We start from the raw sequence: 18,171 nt of genomic DNA, 5'->3' as shown, positions 1-18,171 counted from the left end.
GAAGGACGAGTCCTCTGACTCCTCCCCTTCTTCACTGCAGATCCGTCAGTGTTTGGTTTCCATAAATTGGGTCGATGTTCTTCACCTGGACTTCCAGACCATCAGACACATGCTCCTGACAGGACCCAGGACCGTGGTCCTGGAGGTGATGGAGGCGACCCCACCACCACTGACAATGTAATTTTTTAGACACTCTTATATCTCGTCCACTTGAAGGACACAATGCACCCTTTGGGACTTTTGTCTTTAAAACATTTTGGCTGCTGGGACGACCTTTTACTTTGTTTCCTGCACTGCATGGGTTATTTTTGTGGCTGAGAGGGGATCATTGAAGGCACTTTATTTTTTGTTTAATAAAAGTTCACTACGATTGCACTTTTTTTTAATGATAGAATCCCATCTATCAGGGGATGTCTTTATTTTCAAAATTAAAATATTTGTGTTTTTGGAACTGTGTTTTTGTCTTGAACAAACGTGATGACAGTTGTTTTCTTATTTGACTCATGGCTCATGATTATATATTTACTGTATGTAGGGAAAAAGAGATCGATTAAATGCGTGATCTATTTCAAACTTGATGAACCCACCCCCCAGGACGACGTCACGTCCGGCGCAGAAGACCAGTTTAGAGGAACGCAACTTTCCTAAATGCTCATATGAATTGTGATTTAACACACGCGCCTGCAGCTGATGGTTATGACGCCACCTGGTGGCCAAACTGTGACGTCAGCTTCAACCTGGAATCTTATTCTTTGTCTTTGCCTCCATTCTTGTGTAGTTTAATTGAAACACAGTGCTGTTTAATCCTGTACGATGTACAGTGAACGTGAAGACTGCGCCCCCCTCTGGCCAATAGCTGTAATTCCTCCATGTCTCATCAGTCACACATCTGTTGAAATCAGACAATCCTGCTTTCAGCTTTGTGAATATTTCCAGCCAATCCAAGATGGTTTTATTCACCTTATAGTAAAGTTTCATCAAGACACAAAGAAAGAAGTTTATCACAAACATTTCAGATCAACACATTCAAAGAAAATATGGTTTTCGTGGACAGGAAGAGTCCACGTAAGGTTTACTCTGAGAACCAGACGCTAACTAATGTATTGTAATGATTTTTTGAAGTATATTACTTCAGTAAATGTAGGTAGTTACATTCCAAATTAATGACATTCATTCAATTCATTCATGTCAGCAGAGTCAGCCCAGAAAGTGAACTCAGACGGCCGAAGAGCGTTAAGTTGAGCCGAAAGCTGTTTAGATAATGAGGCGAGTGTCATCATCGTTACACGTTTGGCATCCGCTGGGAGAGATGAGGCTGCAGCATCATCACCGTCATCATCACTCCAGCCCGAAACAAAGCTACGGCTAAATGCTAACATCAGCAATATCTCCATTAAGGATGCATCATCGATCACAACTTTATCAAACAAACCAGCCAGGCAAGTCAAGAGGAAGTGTTAGCACTGGTGCTATCGATGGTTAGCAAGTATGTATAGCTTAGCATTAGCTATCTATTGTTAGAAAGAGAGAAGACAATACCGCATAGACTTGTGACTAGGACTCGAGCATAGAGACTTGACCTGGACTCGTCCTCCAAAGGCTTGACTCTTGACCTGAACGTCTCTAGAAACTTGAGACCTGACTTGAACTTGTCCTGTAAAGTCTTGAGACTTGACTTGGACTTGTCTTCCAAAGACTTGGGATCTGACTCAGACTGAAACACTAACAACTTCTACTAGACTTGGACTAAAATGACTCGTGAGCATCTCCGGTCTACACACACACACACACACACACACCACATCATGTTTTGCTGTTAGTTCTCCACATCTAGTGACTGAGAATGAGACTAAAAATACAGATGAGGCGACATCGTCTGCATAAATCTCACATCTGGTAGATGTTGATGCACGGATGACGCGACACATTCTCGCATTCACAACATTAAAGATCATCGGGATTCGCCAACAAATCTCAGCCTTTTGGAAACGATACATTTGAGGCTAAAAAAACTTTGCATGCCGGAAAATACACAATTAATTTCTGACGTTTGAGAGGAGAAGACGACCCGAGGTGAAACATCTTTGTACAGCAGGAAACAGTTTGTGTTGAACTTCCTGTTCAGATCAGTCAGTGCGTTTTAATGCTGCAGCTGAGCCACCAGAGGGCAGCAGTCATCTGTTTCCTCTGGCTTCATCGGTATTTCATTGACATCTCACTCTCCCATATTTTACCATATATTAGACAATCAGTCGGGTCTATAAATTCTCCTCTTGTTGTGACAATCCTGCTGAACTTCCTCAGGCAAACGTCGCCTCTGTTTGCGCATCATCCCGACCGCCTGTCTCCAGTTTCCAAAGCCGACTTCCAGACTCAGACTCTGATGATGCTGATGGAGGAAGAGGCTCTGTGGAGCTAAGAGAGGGACAGGGAGGGAGTCAGAGACCTGCACTCCTAACCATGAGTCATTAACTGAGAGGGTAACATATAGAACTGTGACTCATCTTCAGGACGTGGGCGGATCGTTTCCACATCCACTCCACACGGATTTACGGCCGTCATGTGATGTATGAGAGATTTATGAACTAATCAATGATCCGTGCATGTGTGTGATTGCTTGACATTTAGCGCACACATCTAATGCACCCCCGCTCAGGCTCGGGAGAACTTACCACTTAATTGGATTTATTCCTTTTTTTGTTTTGTTTTGGCTCCTAAATATAAAGGCAGATGTTTGAAACCATCCTTCCTGCAGGGAGGATAATGAGGCACTTGTTGTTGCTGAGGCGACCAGACAAAGTTAATCATGGTTGGCGTCCCACGGGTCGGAAAACGAGAAGTTGGTGATGCCAGAAATGTTTTAATTAACATCAGTGTTTGATTGTTTAAAATCTGACGCCTTTAGTTTATCACCAAACTGTTCAAAGAAATAAAACTACAAAATCACAAATAGTCTAGAATCAAATCTTGGCTTTCTGCATCTTTTTTTGGTCTTTTTGATTTTAAAAGATGTTTTAAAAGATTATTTAGACATGCAAAACATGCTAAATGAATGCAAAGGGAAGATAGACGTCTCATCTGTAAACAGAAATCACCTCATCACCAGCTAAGAACCGATTCCAGCTTTAAACCAGCAGAACTCCGGCCTGACGTTCTGTGAGTCTAAACTCGGATCGGATCGCTTTGTGTTTGCTGCAGGAGATTCTTTACGTGCGTCTCGGTTAACGGTTTCAAACTGTTGCTGCTCAGACATACGTGCAGCAGCAGCATTGAGCTTCTGCAGCTTCTTCCATCCTGTCGGTTTTATATTTAGCCGTGACGGAAGCAGACTCCGGTTGCCAGGAGATCACTGGAACAGCCACAAAGGCTCTTCAGAGGAAATAAAAACACCCCTGTCGGCCCCAAAATGATGGCGCACACCACGCGAGCAGCACGGCGGAATGAAAGAGAGAGTTGGAAAGTGTGGAGGGAGAAAGTTTTCACCCTGCCGCTGCGTATGGCTCCGTTGTGGTAGACGGGGGAGCTGCCGGCGGAGGCGTTGTAGTAGGAGGGGGCTCGCGCCAGCGGCCGCTTGGCCTTCTCCTTGGTGTTGTTGGAGTCGTTGTCCTTGATGATGTCGTACTGTCGGCAGAAGAGGGCGATGACGGCTTGGAGAGGAGGGGGAAGAAAAGACAGCTTCAGTCACATGCAGGATGAGTAACCCCCCCTCAAAAAAACCCCTGATCAGGACTGACCGGCCCACAGCAGCAACACGGTGGTGATGATGAGCAGCTCCCCCGTCTGCAGGTGAGGCGTCATGCCCAGACCCTCCATCGCCGGCTCGTCTGCAGGAAGACGGACATTCATGAGACAGATCTACTTCCTGTCTGCACAGATGATGGCTCGTGATTGGGCGAAACATTCATTATTTGTGGGACACAGTGAAGGCGTGTTTACTGACGGTGGTCCAGGACCCCCGCTGGGTAATGGTCGGTCCTCTCCAGGGTCCTGAAGTGGACAGCTCGGCTGGGTTGGCTGTCCCCGTTCGGCCCGACGGACTGCACCTAAAGCAGGCGTTCAGAAATACAGAGAGTATGAAGGAGGAGGGTAACGGAGGTGGTGGGGGTGGGATGAAGACTCGTTTGGGACGGTTCCAGCGAGAACATTGCTAAAAAAATGATCTCGCTAGAAAGAAATGAAAGTTAGTCGATGTAGTGGGAAAAATGAGGCTGAGTTAAATGTAAGGTTTATCTTTAAGAAGAGTTTGAGGCTAAATGTCTTTGACTCAAAGCCTGACCCCCCACCCCCACCCCGCCCCCCCATCTCCTCCGACTCCAAAGGGAATCGTCCTTTTTCATCTTCCTCACCTCTGCAGGAAGGTCAGCGGTGGAAAGTGGACACATCACCCCCCCCCCCTCCATAACCCCCCCAGAAGACGTTTTCTCGCTGACAAGCACATTTAAAATCCTCCTACTGAAGGACAATCTGCCTCTGAACCCATGACAGGTGATGATGAGGGCGGGGTCACCGGCGTGGCGTCCCACCTGGACGCTGTAGTGTGTGTCCTCGTCCAGGTCCCACAGCACACACCAGCGGCTGGACGTGTTCACCTCCCGGATGGAGCGCTGCATCAGGCCGTCCTGCCTCTGGAGACACAGAGTCCATCGTTCAGAATGTGGTTGTTAGGTAAGGAACGGGGGGGGGGGTGTGGATAAAGAGGAGGATGGTGGGACATGGAAGCTGCTCCAGATGTCTGAATCACCGGAGACTCAAAGTCCTCCATCCTGTTGCCTAGCAGCCGCGATGCACCGACTTAGCCAGGAAGGTTTTATTGCGCTAAGACCATAATATACAACGTCTCCTCCGGGGTTAAAAGGCTTTCAAATCAATACTTGGCTGTGATGGGTTTTTTTTGCATGAGTCTCCGGATTTTTTTTTTGAGGCGCCGACTTCCAAAATCCACCCCAAAATGAAGTCATGCTGATGAAGCAGCAGGCGGCAAAAAAACGGCTCGCTCAAGCAAAAAAAAATAAAGCGTGCATTATTTAAATTTCCTTGTGTTTGTAATTTATGAAATTGTGTGTACTAAAAGTGCAATGATGTCATTTTTGTTCTGGTTTAATCCAGTTTGTGCTTCTTCTCTGCAGAAACCAGAAGCTTCTGAAGACTTATGAGGGTCAGTATTTCCTGAAAAGCAAAACTCGGGGCAAAAAAACCCCTTTTAGGTACATTTGGTGTCTTTTCTGTAAAAATGAGGTGAGCTGATGTGTCACAAAAGGTCGACGACCTCTGGAAACGCGTCTGAGTGTGGATGTGAACTGTGAGATCTGGGTGGGGGGGTATTTTTAGGACCATCAGCAGGTAAACAAACCTCTTGTCTGCTTTTTTAAAAATGTTTTCTGGAGCACCTCACAGCACGCCTGTGGTTTACAGCAGACACCGAGGTGGGGGGGGGGAGTGAGCATGGATTACTCCGGTCCGGGCCTCGGATGCACAATCATCATTAACCACAGTGTTTGTGACTCGCGGTTCGGAATCAAACAAAGGATTATTGGGGGCTCAGATTGTCCGTCTCTAATTGGGTTACTTCCTCTGAGCTCTGGGAGTCTAGAAGCTGCTTTCTGGAGGATGCACGGGAAATAATCTCCAAAAACCAACAGGGTTATTTTTTTCTTGCACGCTTCCTCCATAACAGCAGGTAGATTAAACCTCATCAGGCTATTCGCTGCCCCCCCCCCTCATTAATATTTCAACAAGGTTGATTTTGCATAAGTGTTTGTGAGGTTCTGGCAGGAGGTGTTTTACATCCACAGGATTCTGTTTCCTGAAAACGCACGGTGCTGATGGATTCTGGGAAAGACGTGAGGGGAATATTAAAAACGGGTTGTTTGGCTCCTTGTGGACGATCCTCCTGTAAGATGAGTCTCCAGCCAAAATCATTCCCACTAATGGAGACGACTCCCACTAATGTGGGGTTCTTCTGGTGCCAAACGGTGGGCGGTGGAACCCCATTAGACGGATCCTAGCTGAGTTAGCAGGCTGGGGGGGTGCGGGTGGAATGGAACGCGGCTTGTTACTCCCGACCAGGTGGGCTTTGAGGCTCACGGAGGACTGGTTGCTATGTGGTTGCTATGTGGTTGACGGGTTATCCATGTGTGTGTGTGTGAGATTGGTTGTTAAAATTTAATTTAATCTAATTTAAATTAAATTAAATTTTGAAAATTAATTTAGATGAAAATATCACAAATAAATTATTGAAATTTCTCTATTTGCATGAAATTTTAATTCTAACATTTTTAATCTTTTTTTTTTTTGCTGACTCGACAGTCTTTGAGGCTCCTTGTTTTCGGCTGGACTCCTGTGTCGTCAGTAGATTTGATTTTTTTTATTGTCTTCAGATTCGCTTTATAAGCGAATTCTTGCACTTATGAAGCCACGCCAGTCATGACTCAGGCGAAATGGCTAAAATAAATGAGTCAGCATTTCCCAAACCTCTGCGGACACAAAGAATCACTCATCAATAAGATAAAGAGCGTCACAGAAATTCATTATTCATGTTTTGGAAAAGCAGTTTTCTGGCCCTTTGTGGGGGTTCGATTCATAATTTATATCCTTTCAATTTGTAGCCCCGCTAAATTAATTGCCTTTCAACCAAATGAGGGCACCGAGGGAGGGGGGAGGGGGCTGGAGGAGTGAGAAGGGGGTAGATTTGACATCAGACAGATTGACTTTAATGAGGAGTCTGACAAGCTTTTGGAAAATTAAACCAGTGGAGAGAAATCAATTTTTAAGCTTAGTTTAAATGATCTCACACACACACACACACACACACACACACACACACACACACACACACACACACACACACACACACACACACACACACACACACACACACACACACACACCCTACCTGTTGGGAGATGGCGTATCCGATGACGGTGTCGCCCTGGGGGACGTTCCAGGTCACCATGGCGGAGTGGGCCCTCAGCTGGGTCACCGATATGTTCACCGGGGGGGCTGGCACAGCTGGGAAAACATGCACGCACACACACACACACACACACACACACACACACACACTTTAAAACGCCACACAATCACACGATCGGCCGACGTGATGCTGAATAATCTCCACCTCTTGTTTTTCCGTTCTGAGGACGGAGCAGGAAAAGGTCAGAACCTAAATGTCAGCAGGAATAACAATGAGAATGAAAAATACAGCCTGGAACGGTTGAATCAAATCAATCTGACTCTGATCTGAACATTAAAATGATTTAAAAACACTTCAAACTGCAAGCAGAGAAAAAAAAAAAAACCCTGAAGGCAAAACAGAGGAAAGTTTTTAAAGCGATCCGTCCTGAGGAAACCACCAGAACATGAATGATGCATCGGCCCCCCGGCTACTCCTAAAGACAGCTTTAATAAGTTAATCTGCCTCTTCATTGTTATTGTTGCATTTATTCAACTAAAGGATCTGAAATGTGCAAAATTTAAAAAGGAAATATCTTTGAGGAGCTGCAGAGGTGATTTTTCCCATCAGGCTGAGAGTCCTTGAACTCAACACGGGTGAGGATGAACCTGAGCTAATTGGCTAAGATGTGATGGGCGACCGACACAATGGAAGGTTCCCATTAAAGGGTCTCGGGGGGGGGGGGTAACATTAATGGAGGGTCTGAAAGGGGTCAGGAAGAGAGGATGACTTCCTTCAGGTCACAGCAGTGACCTCTGCTGGAGAGGAGGATCAGAGACGTGAAACTAAAGATAAAGTGATGCTGCTGGGGGGGCGGGCGGGGTGGAAAAAAAGAAAGATGAGTGGGCATCATGGTGGATGATGTCACATCTAATGGGACCAATAATCATCCTCGTTTATCAGTCAACTTTCTGGCAGCAGCAGAGAATTAATACTGGGTGTGTGTGTGTGTGTGTGTGTGTGTGTGTGTGTGTGTGTGTGTGTGTGTGTGTGTACGGCTAGAGAACAGGATAATAAAATGCTGAGCAGTTCATTCTTTTTCCGCGTCTCAATCATGATAATAATTCCGATCATGAGATTTTATTTCTGTACTTTGAACTAAATCTTTCATCTGTTAATCAGATTTCTTGATTTCTCCCAGAGGCTTCGGCTCCGACGTCCATTTGGCTGCAGCCTCCAGCCTCGGTGAAGCGTGACGGCCGACGCCAGGCTGGACCTGAGGCTAACGGGTGAGAGGGAACATCTCCCATAATCCCCTGTTTTTCCACCTGTAGCTCCCTGCATGTGTGGGCGGGACGAATGAAGGCACGGCAGGAGCGAGAAGGTGGGAGTTTGAGCATCTGTGGCTGCAAAGCATTCTGGGATCGTTTCATCTTCAGGTGTTTTAAATGATGAACAGATTTCAGAGGTAGAATCAGATTGACAAAGAATTAGAAAGGGGGGGGGGGTGTTCCTGAGAAGCCGACAGATGGGCGATCGGTAAATATCATGAAAAAAGAAGAGAAAGAAACAGATGAACTCTTGAGAAAAAGACAAAGGGACAGAGACAACGAGGCAGAGGAGAACGAGAGAAAGACGATGAAGACTTCATCCTGCAAAAATCAGATGGAGAGGAGACACCGGAGGGAGGGAGGGAGGGAGGGAGGGAGGGAGGGAGGGAGAATCTGGGAGCAGGAGGCAGACAAAGGATCGTTTTTTAAACATGAATGTTCCAGGACACATCCCAGCATGCAACAGGAGGTTGTCTGTTCTGAACCCTGAAGGATCAGATCTGAATCAAACTGGGAGGATTCCTGAGCAATGGGTTCCATCTGGACGCCAGTTATCAGCATCTCCATGTGACGCCGCCGCCGAGGCAGGAAAGAAAGACCGAGTGTGTAAATATGATAACGACATGCAGAACGATGGCACCTCCACCCACACACACTCTCTAGATACGCGCACACGCGCACACACACACACACACACACACACACACACACACACACACACACACACACACTCTCTCTCTCTCCTCCCCTCACATCCGACTGCTTTCATCTTCCAGTGCTGTGATGGAGTCACAGACTCCTACAATTACATTAAACTCACAAGAAGAGGAGACAGAGGGAAGGAGGAGAGAAGGAGAGAAGGAAAGGAGAGGAGGAGAGGAGAGGAGGAGAGGAGAGGAGAGGAGGAGAGGAGAGGAGGAGAGGAGGATGGAGTGAGGAGGACGACAGGAAGCTGTCAGAACGGAGGACGAGTGGAGGAAAGAGAAATGATCTCGGGTTGAACTCCAGAGATAAGGAGTGGGTTTTACAATGTTTTAAAAAATCTTTTTGGGTGGGGGGCAGAAGGAGGGTGGTGTGATGGGGGGAGTAAAGATCAATGTTGCAGGGGGGGTCACAGAGATGGATGGAGGGGGAGGGAGAACAAGGTGCAGAAGGAGGAGAGGACTGTGGGTATTGATTGAATGATGAAATATAGCAGTTCACATGGATGTTAGAGCGCACACACACACACACACACACACACACACACACACGTCCTTGCTTGTCCTTCATGCTTGCTTTAAATTATTTGTGTTGAATGTTTTCAGCGTTCCGGGTGCTGCCTGCACACCTACAGCTGTTTTAAATGGACTCATTCTTTATTTTAACTAAAAATCTTCATGGTAAAATAAAATTAAACAAAAAAGATCGAAAGCATCCAGAAACAAAGAAGTGGCGCAGTTCCACCTGAAGCCAGTGGGGGCAGTACAGCCTCGATTCAAGGAGGAGAAACGGCACTTTGCATTTGTCAGCGTATTTACTGACGTCTTAGACCGGTAACAAGTACATTCATCATACATATTAATTTTACCTAATATTATTTTTATTGTTTCAGTTGTTGAAACGTTCGACTCTTTACTGCCACCTTGTGGAAGTTTTGATGCTGCCCAGGTAAGACACCTGGGCTGGTGGATGTCTTTATCTACGTACACCTAGATTTTAAATCATTTTTTGTATGTACTATGTACATAATATAAGATAATCACGAATGATATAGTATTATGCTAATTAATTTTAATTTTTTATTTTCTCATGCAATGGGAAGCTCACGTTATACGTTCATTCAACATTTGGTGAAAATGGAGTAAAAGTCCAAAAATTGTATGAAATAACAGTTTTAGTACTATATGTTTATTTAAAAAATACTTCACTGCTTCTGTGGATCTCAGACTTAATTTCAAGCATCAAAACAAACAGCTGCAGCAGATATTTTTACACGCTGGGTACGATGTGAGCTTTTATTCTGAAAGGCATGAGGGTCAAAGGTTAAACCTGTGCATCTACAGCTGCACCTGCAGCACAAAGCCTGGTGACAGCCGCTGTTTACTGGCTGCTTGTTTACTGGCTGCTTGTAAATCACGGCCCGGTATCGGTGCTGATGGAGGGGGTCGACCCAATCTGGGTAATGGCTTCAGCCCGTGTGGAGTGTGTGTGTGCATGTGTGTGTGTGTGCATGTGTGTGTGTGTGCCGCAGATACACAACACGTGTGTCCTGAATGAGACACAGGAGAGCGGAGGATGGATGGTGACGTCTGGGAGAAGAGAAATGGATCCGAAATAGAAACACACTGGTGTGTGTGTGTGTGTGTGTGTGTGTGTGTGAGTGTGTGTCTGCAGTCATTCCTCATCCCTTTGTGATGCTTTGTTGTTCTTGGTGTTTCTTGTGTGTGTTTTTCCCTCTCGGTGTCGTTTTCCCATCTGTTTGTGACCCTTTTATCGCTCGTTGACTTTATTCTCTTTGTGTTTTTCTATTTTTGACACTTTAGTTTCTTTTTTCCCCTTCTTGTCTCTTTTTGTGGTTATTTTATCTATTCCTAACGGCATGAACGTGAAGCCATGGAGGTGACATGTGAACCCAGTCTTCGCTCCTCCCCATTGACGGTCACGTGGTTCGAACGGTTCGAACGCGTCAGTCGACATTTTAATCATCTTCCGTCAAAGTGAGGCTGGGAGCAGCGACGCGGCGGTAATGAGGCCGAACCGGAACGAGGTTTAAAACCACAAAAAAACCAGGAAGAGACAAATGATCCATCAGCTCTGGGGATGAAGAGAATCCGTAAAGACGGTCCTGATTCCTGGGGGGGGGGTTCCACTACATTCTTTTCTCTTCATCATCCTGGAATAAAAGGCTTTAGAAGCACAACCCAGTCCTGAGGGGACATCAGTCTGGTCAAGAGGGGGGAGGCTTTAGGTAAACCCGTCCTAAGATGGTTACCATGGTTTCCACGTGTGGCCAACTCCTTCTCTTGTCCAATTAAAAGTTTATCAGCTGGAAAAGTTGAACAAACCTTCTGCTTGGTGAGGCAAAGCCCAACAACTGTTGTTTCCAACTTGTTCAAGATGTAATTACTGCTGCGGGGGGGGGGGGTAACAAACACTGAGCTTTGGGTTGGGTTCTCTTTTGTTTTTCATTATATGGAACCCCCCGTGGAAACCTGAGGCGCGTTTTAATCAGATCCTGGACGGACGAAGTGTTTGCGCCACGGTGGTGGTGGGGGTGAGTGTGGGGGGGGGCAGAGGTGCGTTCGATACCCGCACCGCCTGTGCGCCTTGGAGGAACCCTCCTGTTTCAGCCAATCCACCAAACCGCAGACCGACAGGCTGTAATCAACAGCCTGTCACAACAACCGCTCAGGTGAAGCGACACCTGAACGCACCGCGCTGCGTTCACGAACTTCTGGACCCTCCATCTGCGGGTTCACGATCAGCGCAAAACGAGAGAAAACCCGCGGATAATGAGAGGCTTGCGCCCAGCGTGGAAAACAAGCGTCATCTTGTTTCTTGTTGCCCAACTGACAACATGATTGCCATCATTTTCCCGCGCCAGGAGGTCTATATTTAAAGATTTTTTTGTCATGATGAGCATCAAGAGAAAAGTGAGAAATAGAACAACACTTTTTTTTGGTTCAATAAGATCTTAGATACTCTAAAATTAAGAATAAACGCGACAGGAATGTTTCACGGCACCACCCGCCTCTCCCCCCACCGCTTTGTGCTTACATCTGCTAATGATGCGCAAGACTGAAGCATAAATCAGGTTATTTGTTCTTTCTGTGGAGAAGAACCAATAAGAGCAAAGATTATAGATGACTGTCAGATTATTGAATTTCAATGAACCACAGCATCATCTGTTCAATTCTACAAGATGAAAACTATTTCTGGACTGTAATTTGACTTAATAAAAGAAAAATGTGAGAGAGGGGGGGTAAGTTAAGAGAGACCCACTTGCTTCCACCATCGCGGGGGTTTGCCAGCAGGCCAGCAGCAGCAGCAGCAGCCCGACGTCCAGGTGGAGAGACGCGGTCATCACCTTCTGCGTCCCCGCGCCGCGGGGCGCGCACCTCCGGCTCATCGGCGAACCTCCTCCCGCTCCCCCAACTCTCCCGCGTCTGGCGTGAAGTTCCCCCCACCGGGTCACCACGGTCTCCACGGCATCTCCGCCCTCACCTCCAACCGGAACCGGAGCCAGCTCGGTTTCCACACTTGCGTCGCTTTTTTATTCCCAACTTGCGCAAAGTGGGTCAGCAGTTACGCAGCTGCGGTGTCAGACGCGATGAATGGAGGAGAAAACAGGCGCCTCGGTCCCCCCCGGTCCCCCCGGTAATCCAGCAGCCCCGGAGACGCTAACAGGTAGTTCCTCCGTTTGCGTCTGGGGGGGCTCGATTTTGCGTCAAATTTCCAGATGGAGCCGCATGCGTTCGCTTTTTGGAAGGTCGCGGAGTTTCGGCACCGCAGACCGCGGCTGGGGGGTCATTCCAGCGCGGGGGAGCGACGAGGATTCATCCTGGAGACGCAGCGGGGAGAAAAATCACCCCCACCCCCCCCGCTCCAAAGGTAGTCCGCGCGTTTAATCTGACGGATTAGGTGAAGCACAGATGAGCAGAGAGAAAAAAATGTCTGCAGAGCTTCTCCTCCAGCAGCCACACACACACACACACACACACACACACACACACACACACACACACACACACACACACACACACACACACACACACACACACACACACACACACACACACACACACACACACACGGAATGCTTCTGTGTGTGTGTGAATCCTGTCACTACACGGAGGAAGGAGGGGGGGAGGATGTGGGCGCGCATTTCATTACCATGAATGAACCCTAGGTAATCAGATTACAAACTAGAGTACATCATTTAAAGTACAAATTCCATAAAACACAATAAAGTTGACGTTATAGTGAAAAACAGACCATAAATCTAATTAGCTTTTTTTTGTTTTAGAACAATAGAACAGATGGAAAAACGAAAGTTTAACGTTAGAATTAGGTTATTGTGAATTAAGCTGCAGTAACTTGTTTTGGCCATATGAGGGCAGCACTAGGTTTTTTCTCCAAATGAAAACTAAACTATTAGCAAATTAAACTGAAACAATAAAGCTGCGTGTGTAAAAAAAAAAATCAATAGTAGATGCTTTCAATGGGAAGTCCTTTGCATTTAAATACTGAGTCAGAGGCAAAAGCCTGAACCAATCTATGAAAGATAATAACTTTTAAATATCTTGTGAAGATGAAGAAAAAAAAAATCCAAGACATTATAAAAAGGCATCAAAGATAAATTTAGAACATTAAATAGAATGAAAACCTCGACGCACTAGAGCTTCACTATAAATCATCGTAGAGTCATCGGAAGCCTCATAAAACTTCAATTAGAATTGCAGAAAAAGCAGCGATAAAGTGAGTAAAATAGTTCCCTGGAGTCGCATTTGAACAGGAAGTTGTACATTTCCATTATAAAGCAAAAAAAGAGATCAGATTATTTTCTGCTCGTGTTGCTTCTTGTAAAACGTGACGATTCAGCCGTGGTGGATCTACAAAACGTTTTGACCTCGCTGATAAAAATCGACTATAACCAAAGGTCAAAGGTCAGGCCTGCTGATCTGCTGAAACGCTTCTGAGACGCGAACCGGCTTCAAAATGTAAGAAATAAAAGCCCTCCATTAAACCCTGTGGTCATTTTTCACATCCTTAATGTTTGGTTCAAGGCTTTTATTTATACTCTGATTTATTTGAGCCATTTTTATCTCCATATTTCATCTCATGGTTTGACATTTATGACATCATAAATGCTGCTTTTGCTTTTCAGGCTCAGAATGGTCTCACGTGTCCTTACAAGCTTTAAGAGATCCAGGTTCCCGTGTTGTGATGAAACTTTATGAAGCTGGAGATGTTTTAATTTTTAATAAGCTGCTATTTCTGAGAACACTGACTCGTGTTTTTCATCTTTTGTCAGGAAAACATTACCCAGACATCCCGTCAGGCCTCCCTGTGGCGGTTAGAACGGACCGGGGAGGTTCCAGAAACTGCTGGAGGGTGTGGATATCCCATCTGGTCTGGGGAGGGACCGGGACCCCCCAGGAGGAGCCGGATGGGGAGCAGAACAGCTGGGGTGGGCCCAGAATCTGAGGACATTTAGGGATCCAAATTCATGGAAAATAAACTTTCACTTTTCTGATTTTCTGCTACATATTCATCAATAATAGGTAATAAACTATCAAAGGCTCGATTAGCTCAGCTTTACAGATCAGTAGTTCTAATTTGTTTTTTTTAAAACTATTTTCAAGCATTCTTTTGTCTTATTTTTTTAGATTTACTCTCAGGACGAGTGAATCAACTCAAAACCTGCATGTTTTAGCATTTTGTATGTAGAATATTTAAAATCTGATGAGTGGGACGTAAAATATCCTCTAATCTGGAATGACCCATTAAATCCGGAAATCACCCTTAAAATGTCTTCAGATTTTGTGAGCAAAGTTGCATTATTGTTGGTTTTTGTCTCTGCTGTACAAATTCATGTGAAGGCATTGAATTATAATAGAATATATATGAGATGGGGGTTCTTGCTCTTTAATGTGATTAAAATTTCCATCAGTGGAGACAAAGAACGCGTTAGCATCTACTGTACTATCTACTATCTATACCAGGAAATCATTAAAAGGTAAGATCTTAAATAACAAACTCGGTAAATACCCACAGTATTTGTTGTGGACAGGAAACCGGTTCCACACATCACAATTCACTCGCTTGTCTTTTTTCTCTTTTTCTCCTCTATTATAACGTCTGTCTGCTGTTCGAGGCTCTGGCAGGAAAATAAAAGCCCTGGAGTTAAAGATTCAGCGCGAATGGATTAAAGTTTGCGTCTGCGGAACCCATGACGATGGGGTGCAGTACCGGCTCCTGCCACCAGGGGACGCCAGCCGCCCGTCGGACGCGATTTGTCCCATGGCGGTGATGATTATGAGTCAACCAACTTTAGATCATGTCCTCCCCCAGCAGAGAAAACACATCCAGGGGAGGCCGATGAAACGAAGCCAAAGCGCGGATTTACCCGTGTTTCTGTGGAAAGTTATTAAAGATGTAAAACAGGACCCTTCAGTCAGGATGCCAAGAAATTAAAATTTAAAAAATCTACACATGCAGGAAGTGGAAATCAATATTTAATTTGAAAAATATGTACCATTATTCTTATTTTTTAAAATAAGAATAAAATTATTATTTTTAATTATTTTTTAATAACTCATCTCAGGGTTATATTTTACATGAATCCAGTTGAATCATCTAACAATCCACTTCCTCTCATTGACAGGAAGTGGAATTAGAGCCTCTAGATTTGATTTAGAAAACCAAACATTTCATCGCCCTGACAAACAGTGACATTCATCCTCCAGAAACCAGGATTTCCTTATAGAATGTTTTAAAAAGTCAGGGATTCATCCTTTGAGGCCATGACAGTGGGTAGGACTCAACCTCAGGGGACCACGAATGCATAAATATTATAGTCTGAGGTAAAGTTGGTCCCCTAACCTGTCAAACTAATCAGGCTCCTAAAAAATCAATTAAACCATTCAACAAACTTCTGAAAGAAAAGCGTTTTAGAGAACGCGTTAATGAAAATATGTCCTCGTTAAAAAAGCACCGAGCTGCAGGGTTCTCTTAATTTATCGCTGCCGAGTGTTTCACGCCCGCTTACAGTTACCCTCAGAGACGATTCAAATGGAAACACGTAACAACAAACACGTCCAGAATCACAAATGCTTCTCATCCTGTCCTGAGACGACTCCGCATTCCTCTCACATTTCCTGACTTTTTAAAAATCTTTTAAATGAAGTCACTTCCTGGCGTTCCACATATTAACGCAGCCACGAGAAGCTCTAGATCTTTCCTCCGGGGTGGGGGCTAATTAGAATCTTTAGAACTCGTTGCTAATGATGAAGTCCGGCCATGCATGGCCTGAACGAGATGCTCCACATATGGCGCCGCAGCCAAGAGGAATATCGGATTCAAGCGTCCTGCAGAGGATTTTTAGATCAAGAGTGGAGGTTTGGGCTTCGACAGAACAGAGACGTTAATAAGATGAAGTCAGTCAGACGCTCTGAAAAGGCTTTTGTCTCCTCATTAAAGGAGCAGACAGGAGATGAAGGTTTCCACCTCACGTACAGAAACATCTGGTCTGGCTCTCTCCCAGCGACTCGTCCCATTTCTTCTCCTTTTTCATTTCACTTTAATATTCGCCGGCAGACAGCAGGGCGGTCACGCTGAGCGACACCGAACGCACCCCCGCCGCAGCGTTCACCGGTAAAGACGTGAGGCCCATCATCTGTCCGCGCCGTACCTCAAGTATTTTTACGTCTTGCGTGAAATCTAAAAGTCTATTTGCGCTTTTCAGCCACATTCAGCAAACGTCAGCGCGGCGATACGAGAATAAAAGAGTTCATCAAAGACGTCTAGTTCCCTCATTTCAGCAGTTTTTAGCACAACTTCAGCAACTTGAGGGACTCCCTTCACACACACACACACACACACACACACACACACACACACACACACACACACACACACACTTTTATTAGAATGTTCCCAAATCTGCTCAAATCTGTCTTTAATACCCAAATCCAGGATTGTCTGTGTTCTGGTTCTATAGATTTTGACGTAAACCCCCATAAGTCTTCCAGAGGGCAGCGCTAACATGCTAAACGAACATGTGACCAGTAAAGAAACAGGAAGCAGTCCCACGGACTCCCAGGGGTACGGGTGTCCTTTGTCAGAGCAACTGGTTCGTACACTAAGAGCGTGTCGACGCCACGCCGCCCTGCAGCACCAGAAGCTCTGGAGACGATGGCTTCATGTGGGACCACCTTTCAACGCCACCCGGAAACGGGAGCTGAGAAACATTCACGCCTTTTAAGACCTTTTATTCCCCTTCATCGTTTAGACTTATTTAAATCTGTACATTTGGGTGTGGCCAGAAAATTAATGTTTTCACCCATCTTATTACATAAAGTCAATCCCCGCCCACCGAACCATCACAGATCTCATCAACGGATCCATTCCTCCATTTGCTGTGCTGCATTTTTCTTTTTCGGGCTCTTTGTGGTAAAATAAATGTGTGAAGATTATTTTAATGTGTAAATTCATTTCATAATTGAATCTGTATTATTATAAAGGACATTTTAAGTGTCTTAATGTGGTCTGGCTGGTTTTCATCTCCTCCTCCTCATCCTCCTCTTGGAGGCCCCGGGGTCGTCTGGGGTATTTGTGTTTGGGGCCTTCTAACTTTGCCCGTGTCACAAACTGTCCTCTTGAGGTTCCGTGATGTTCCTCCATGTGTGCGACCGCGACTCGTCTCCAGCCTCTGGCGTGGTCAGGTCCGATTTCTATCACCGCACAGAGGAGAACGCGTTTGCTTCGCCGCCGCAGCGCCGAACCATCGCCATCCATCCATCAGGAGTCTTCACACTCGTTCATTTACAAATCCATCGTCTGGCCTCTACATCCGTCCATCATCGCTCCTCTGTGGCCAACCGACTGCGTCCCAGATGTATGTCCCTGCAGTTAGCGTACCCATAATCCCCCTGGCTCGTATCGCTGTGGTTCAGCACATGGTTACCCTGCTCATCCTCCCCATCTGATTTCACAGCTGTATGTGTCTGGCGTCTTAACGTGTCAGATCCCAGCGCGGCGAGAGTCTAAATCCTATCGGGATTGTTTCTGGGGGCCGCCGACGCGTCGATGCATGGCGCTGATTAAAATAGATTTCTGTGCTGGGTACGCTGTGTGTTATGATGCCCTGCACTGCATTAAGTAATCCCCCAGAAACCACGAGGAAGATTCACGACCCTTACGTTGGGTCAGAACGCGCCGATAATGAAGGAAACACAAACGACT

General features: G+C 45.8%; 1 protein-coding gene across 1 annotated transcript; it reads right to left on the bottom strand.

Moving 5' to 3' along the window:
• Positions 1-940: 940 nt before the first annotated feature.
• LOC137591416 (fibronectin type III domain-containing protein 5-like) lies at positions 941-12,732 on the bottom strand. Its single transcript, XM_068309391.1, has 7 exons — positions 12,208-12,732; positions 6,893-7,008; positions 4,524-4,625; positions 3,941-4,043; positions 3,735-3,824; positions 3,484-3,647; positions 941-2,415 (listed from the first exon to the last, which is right to left on the bottom strand). The coding sequence occupies exons 1-7, from the start codon at positions 12,332-12,334 to the stop codon at positions 2,374-2,376; spliced, it is 744 nt and encodes a 247-aa protein (XP_068165492.1). The 5' UTR covers positions 12,335-12,732; the 3' UTR covers positions 941-2,373.
• Positions 12,733-18,171: the final 5,439 nt, after the last annotated feature.

This window comes from Antennarius striatus, chromosome 24, assembly GCF_040054535.1.
Source record: "Antennarius striatus isolate MH-2024 chromosome 24, ASM4005453v1, whole genome shotgun sequence".
Taxonomy (NCBI): domain Eukaryota; kingdom Metazoa; phylum Chordata; class Actinopteri; order Lophiiformes; family Antennariidae; genus Antennarius; species Antennarius striatus.
Note: the sequence above shows the minus strand (reverse complement) of the source record. Positions and strands in the feature narration are given on the sequence as shown.

Excerpts from the sequence above, each read along its gene's own strand:
- LOC137591416 (XM_068309391.1), bottom strand. The coding sequence starts at position 12,334 with ATGAGCCGGAGGTGCGCGCCCCGCGGCGCGGGGACGCAGAAGGTGATG. Across the intron at positions 3,648-3,734 it reads CGTGTTGCTGCTGTGGGCCG|CCGTCATCGCCCTCTTCTGC; the intron begins GTCAGTCCTGAT and ends CTCCTCTCCAAG. Across the intron at positions 2,416-3,483 it reads GAGCCATACGCAGCGGCAGG|CTCCACAGAGCCTCTTCCTC; the intron begins GTGAAAACTTTC and ends TCCCTCTCTTAG.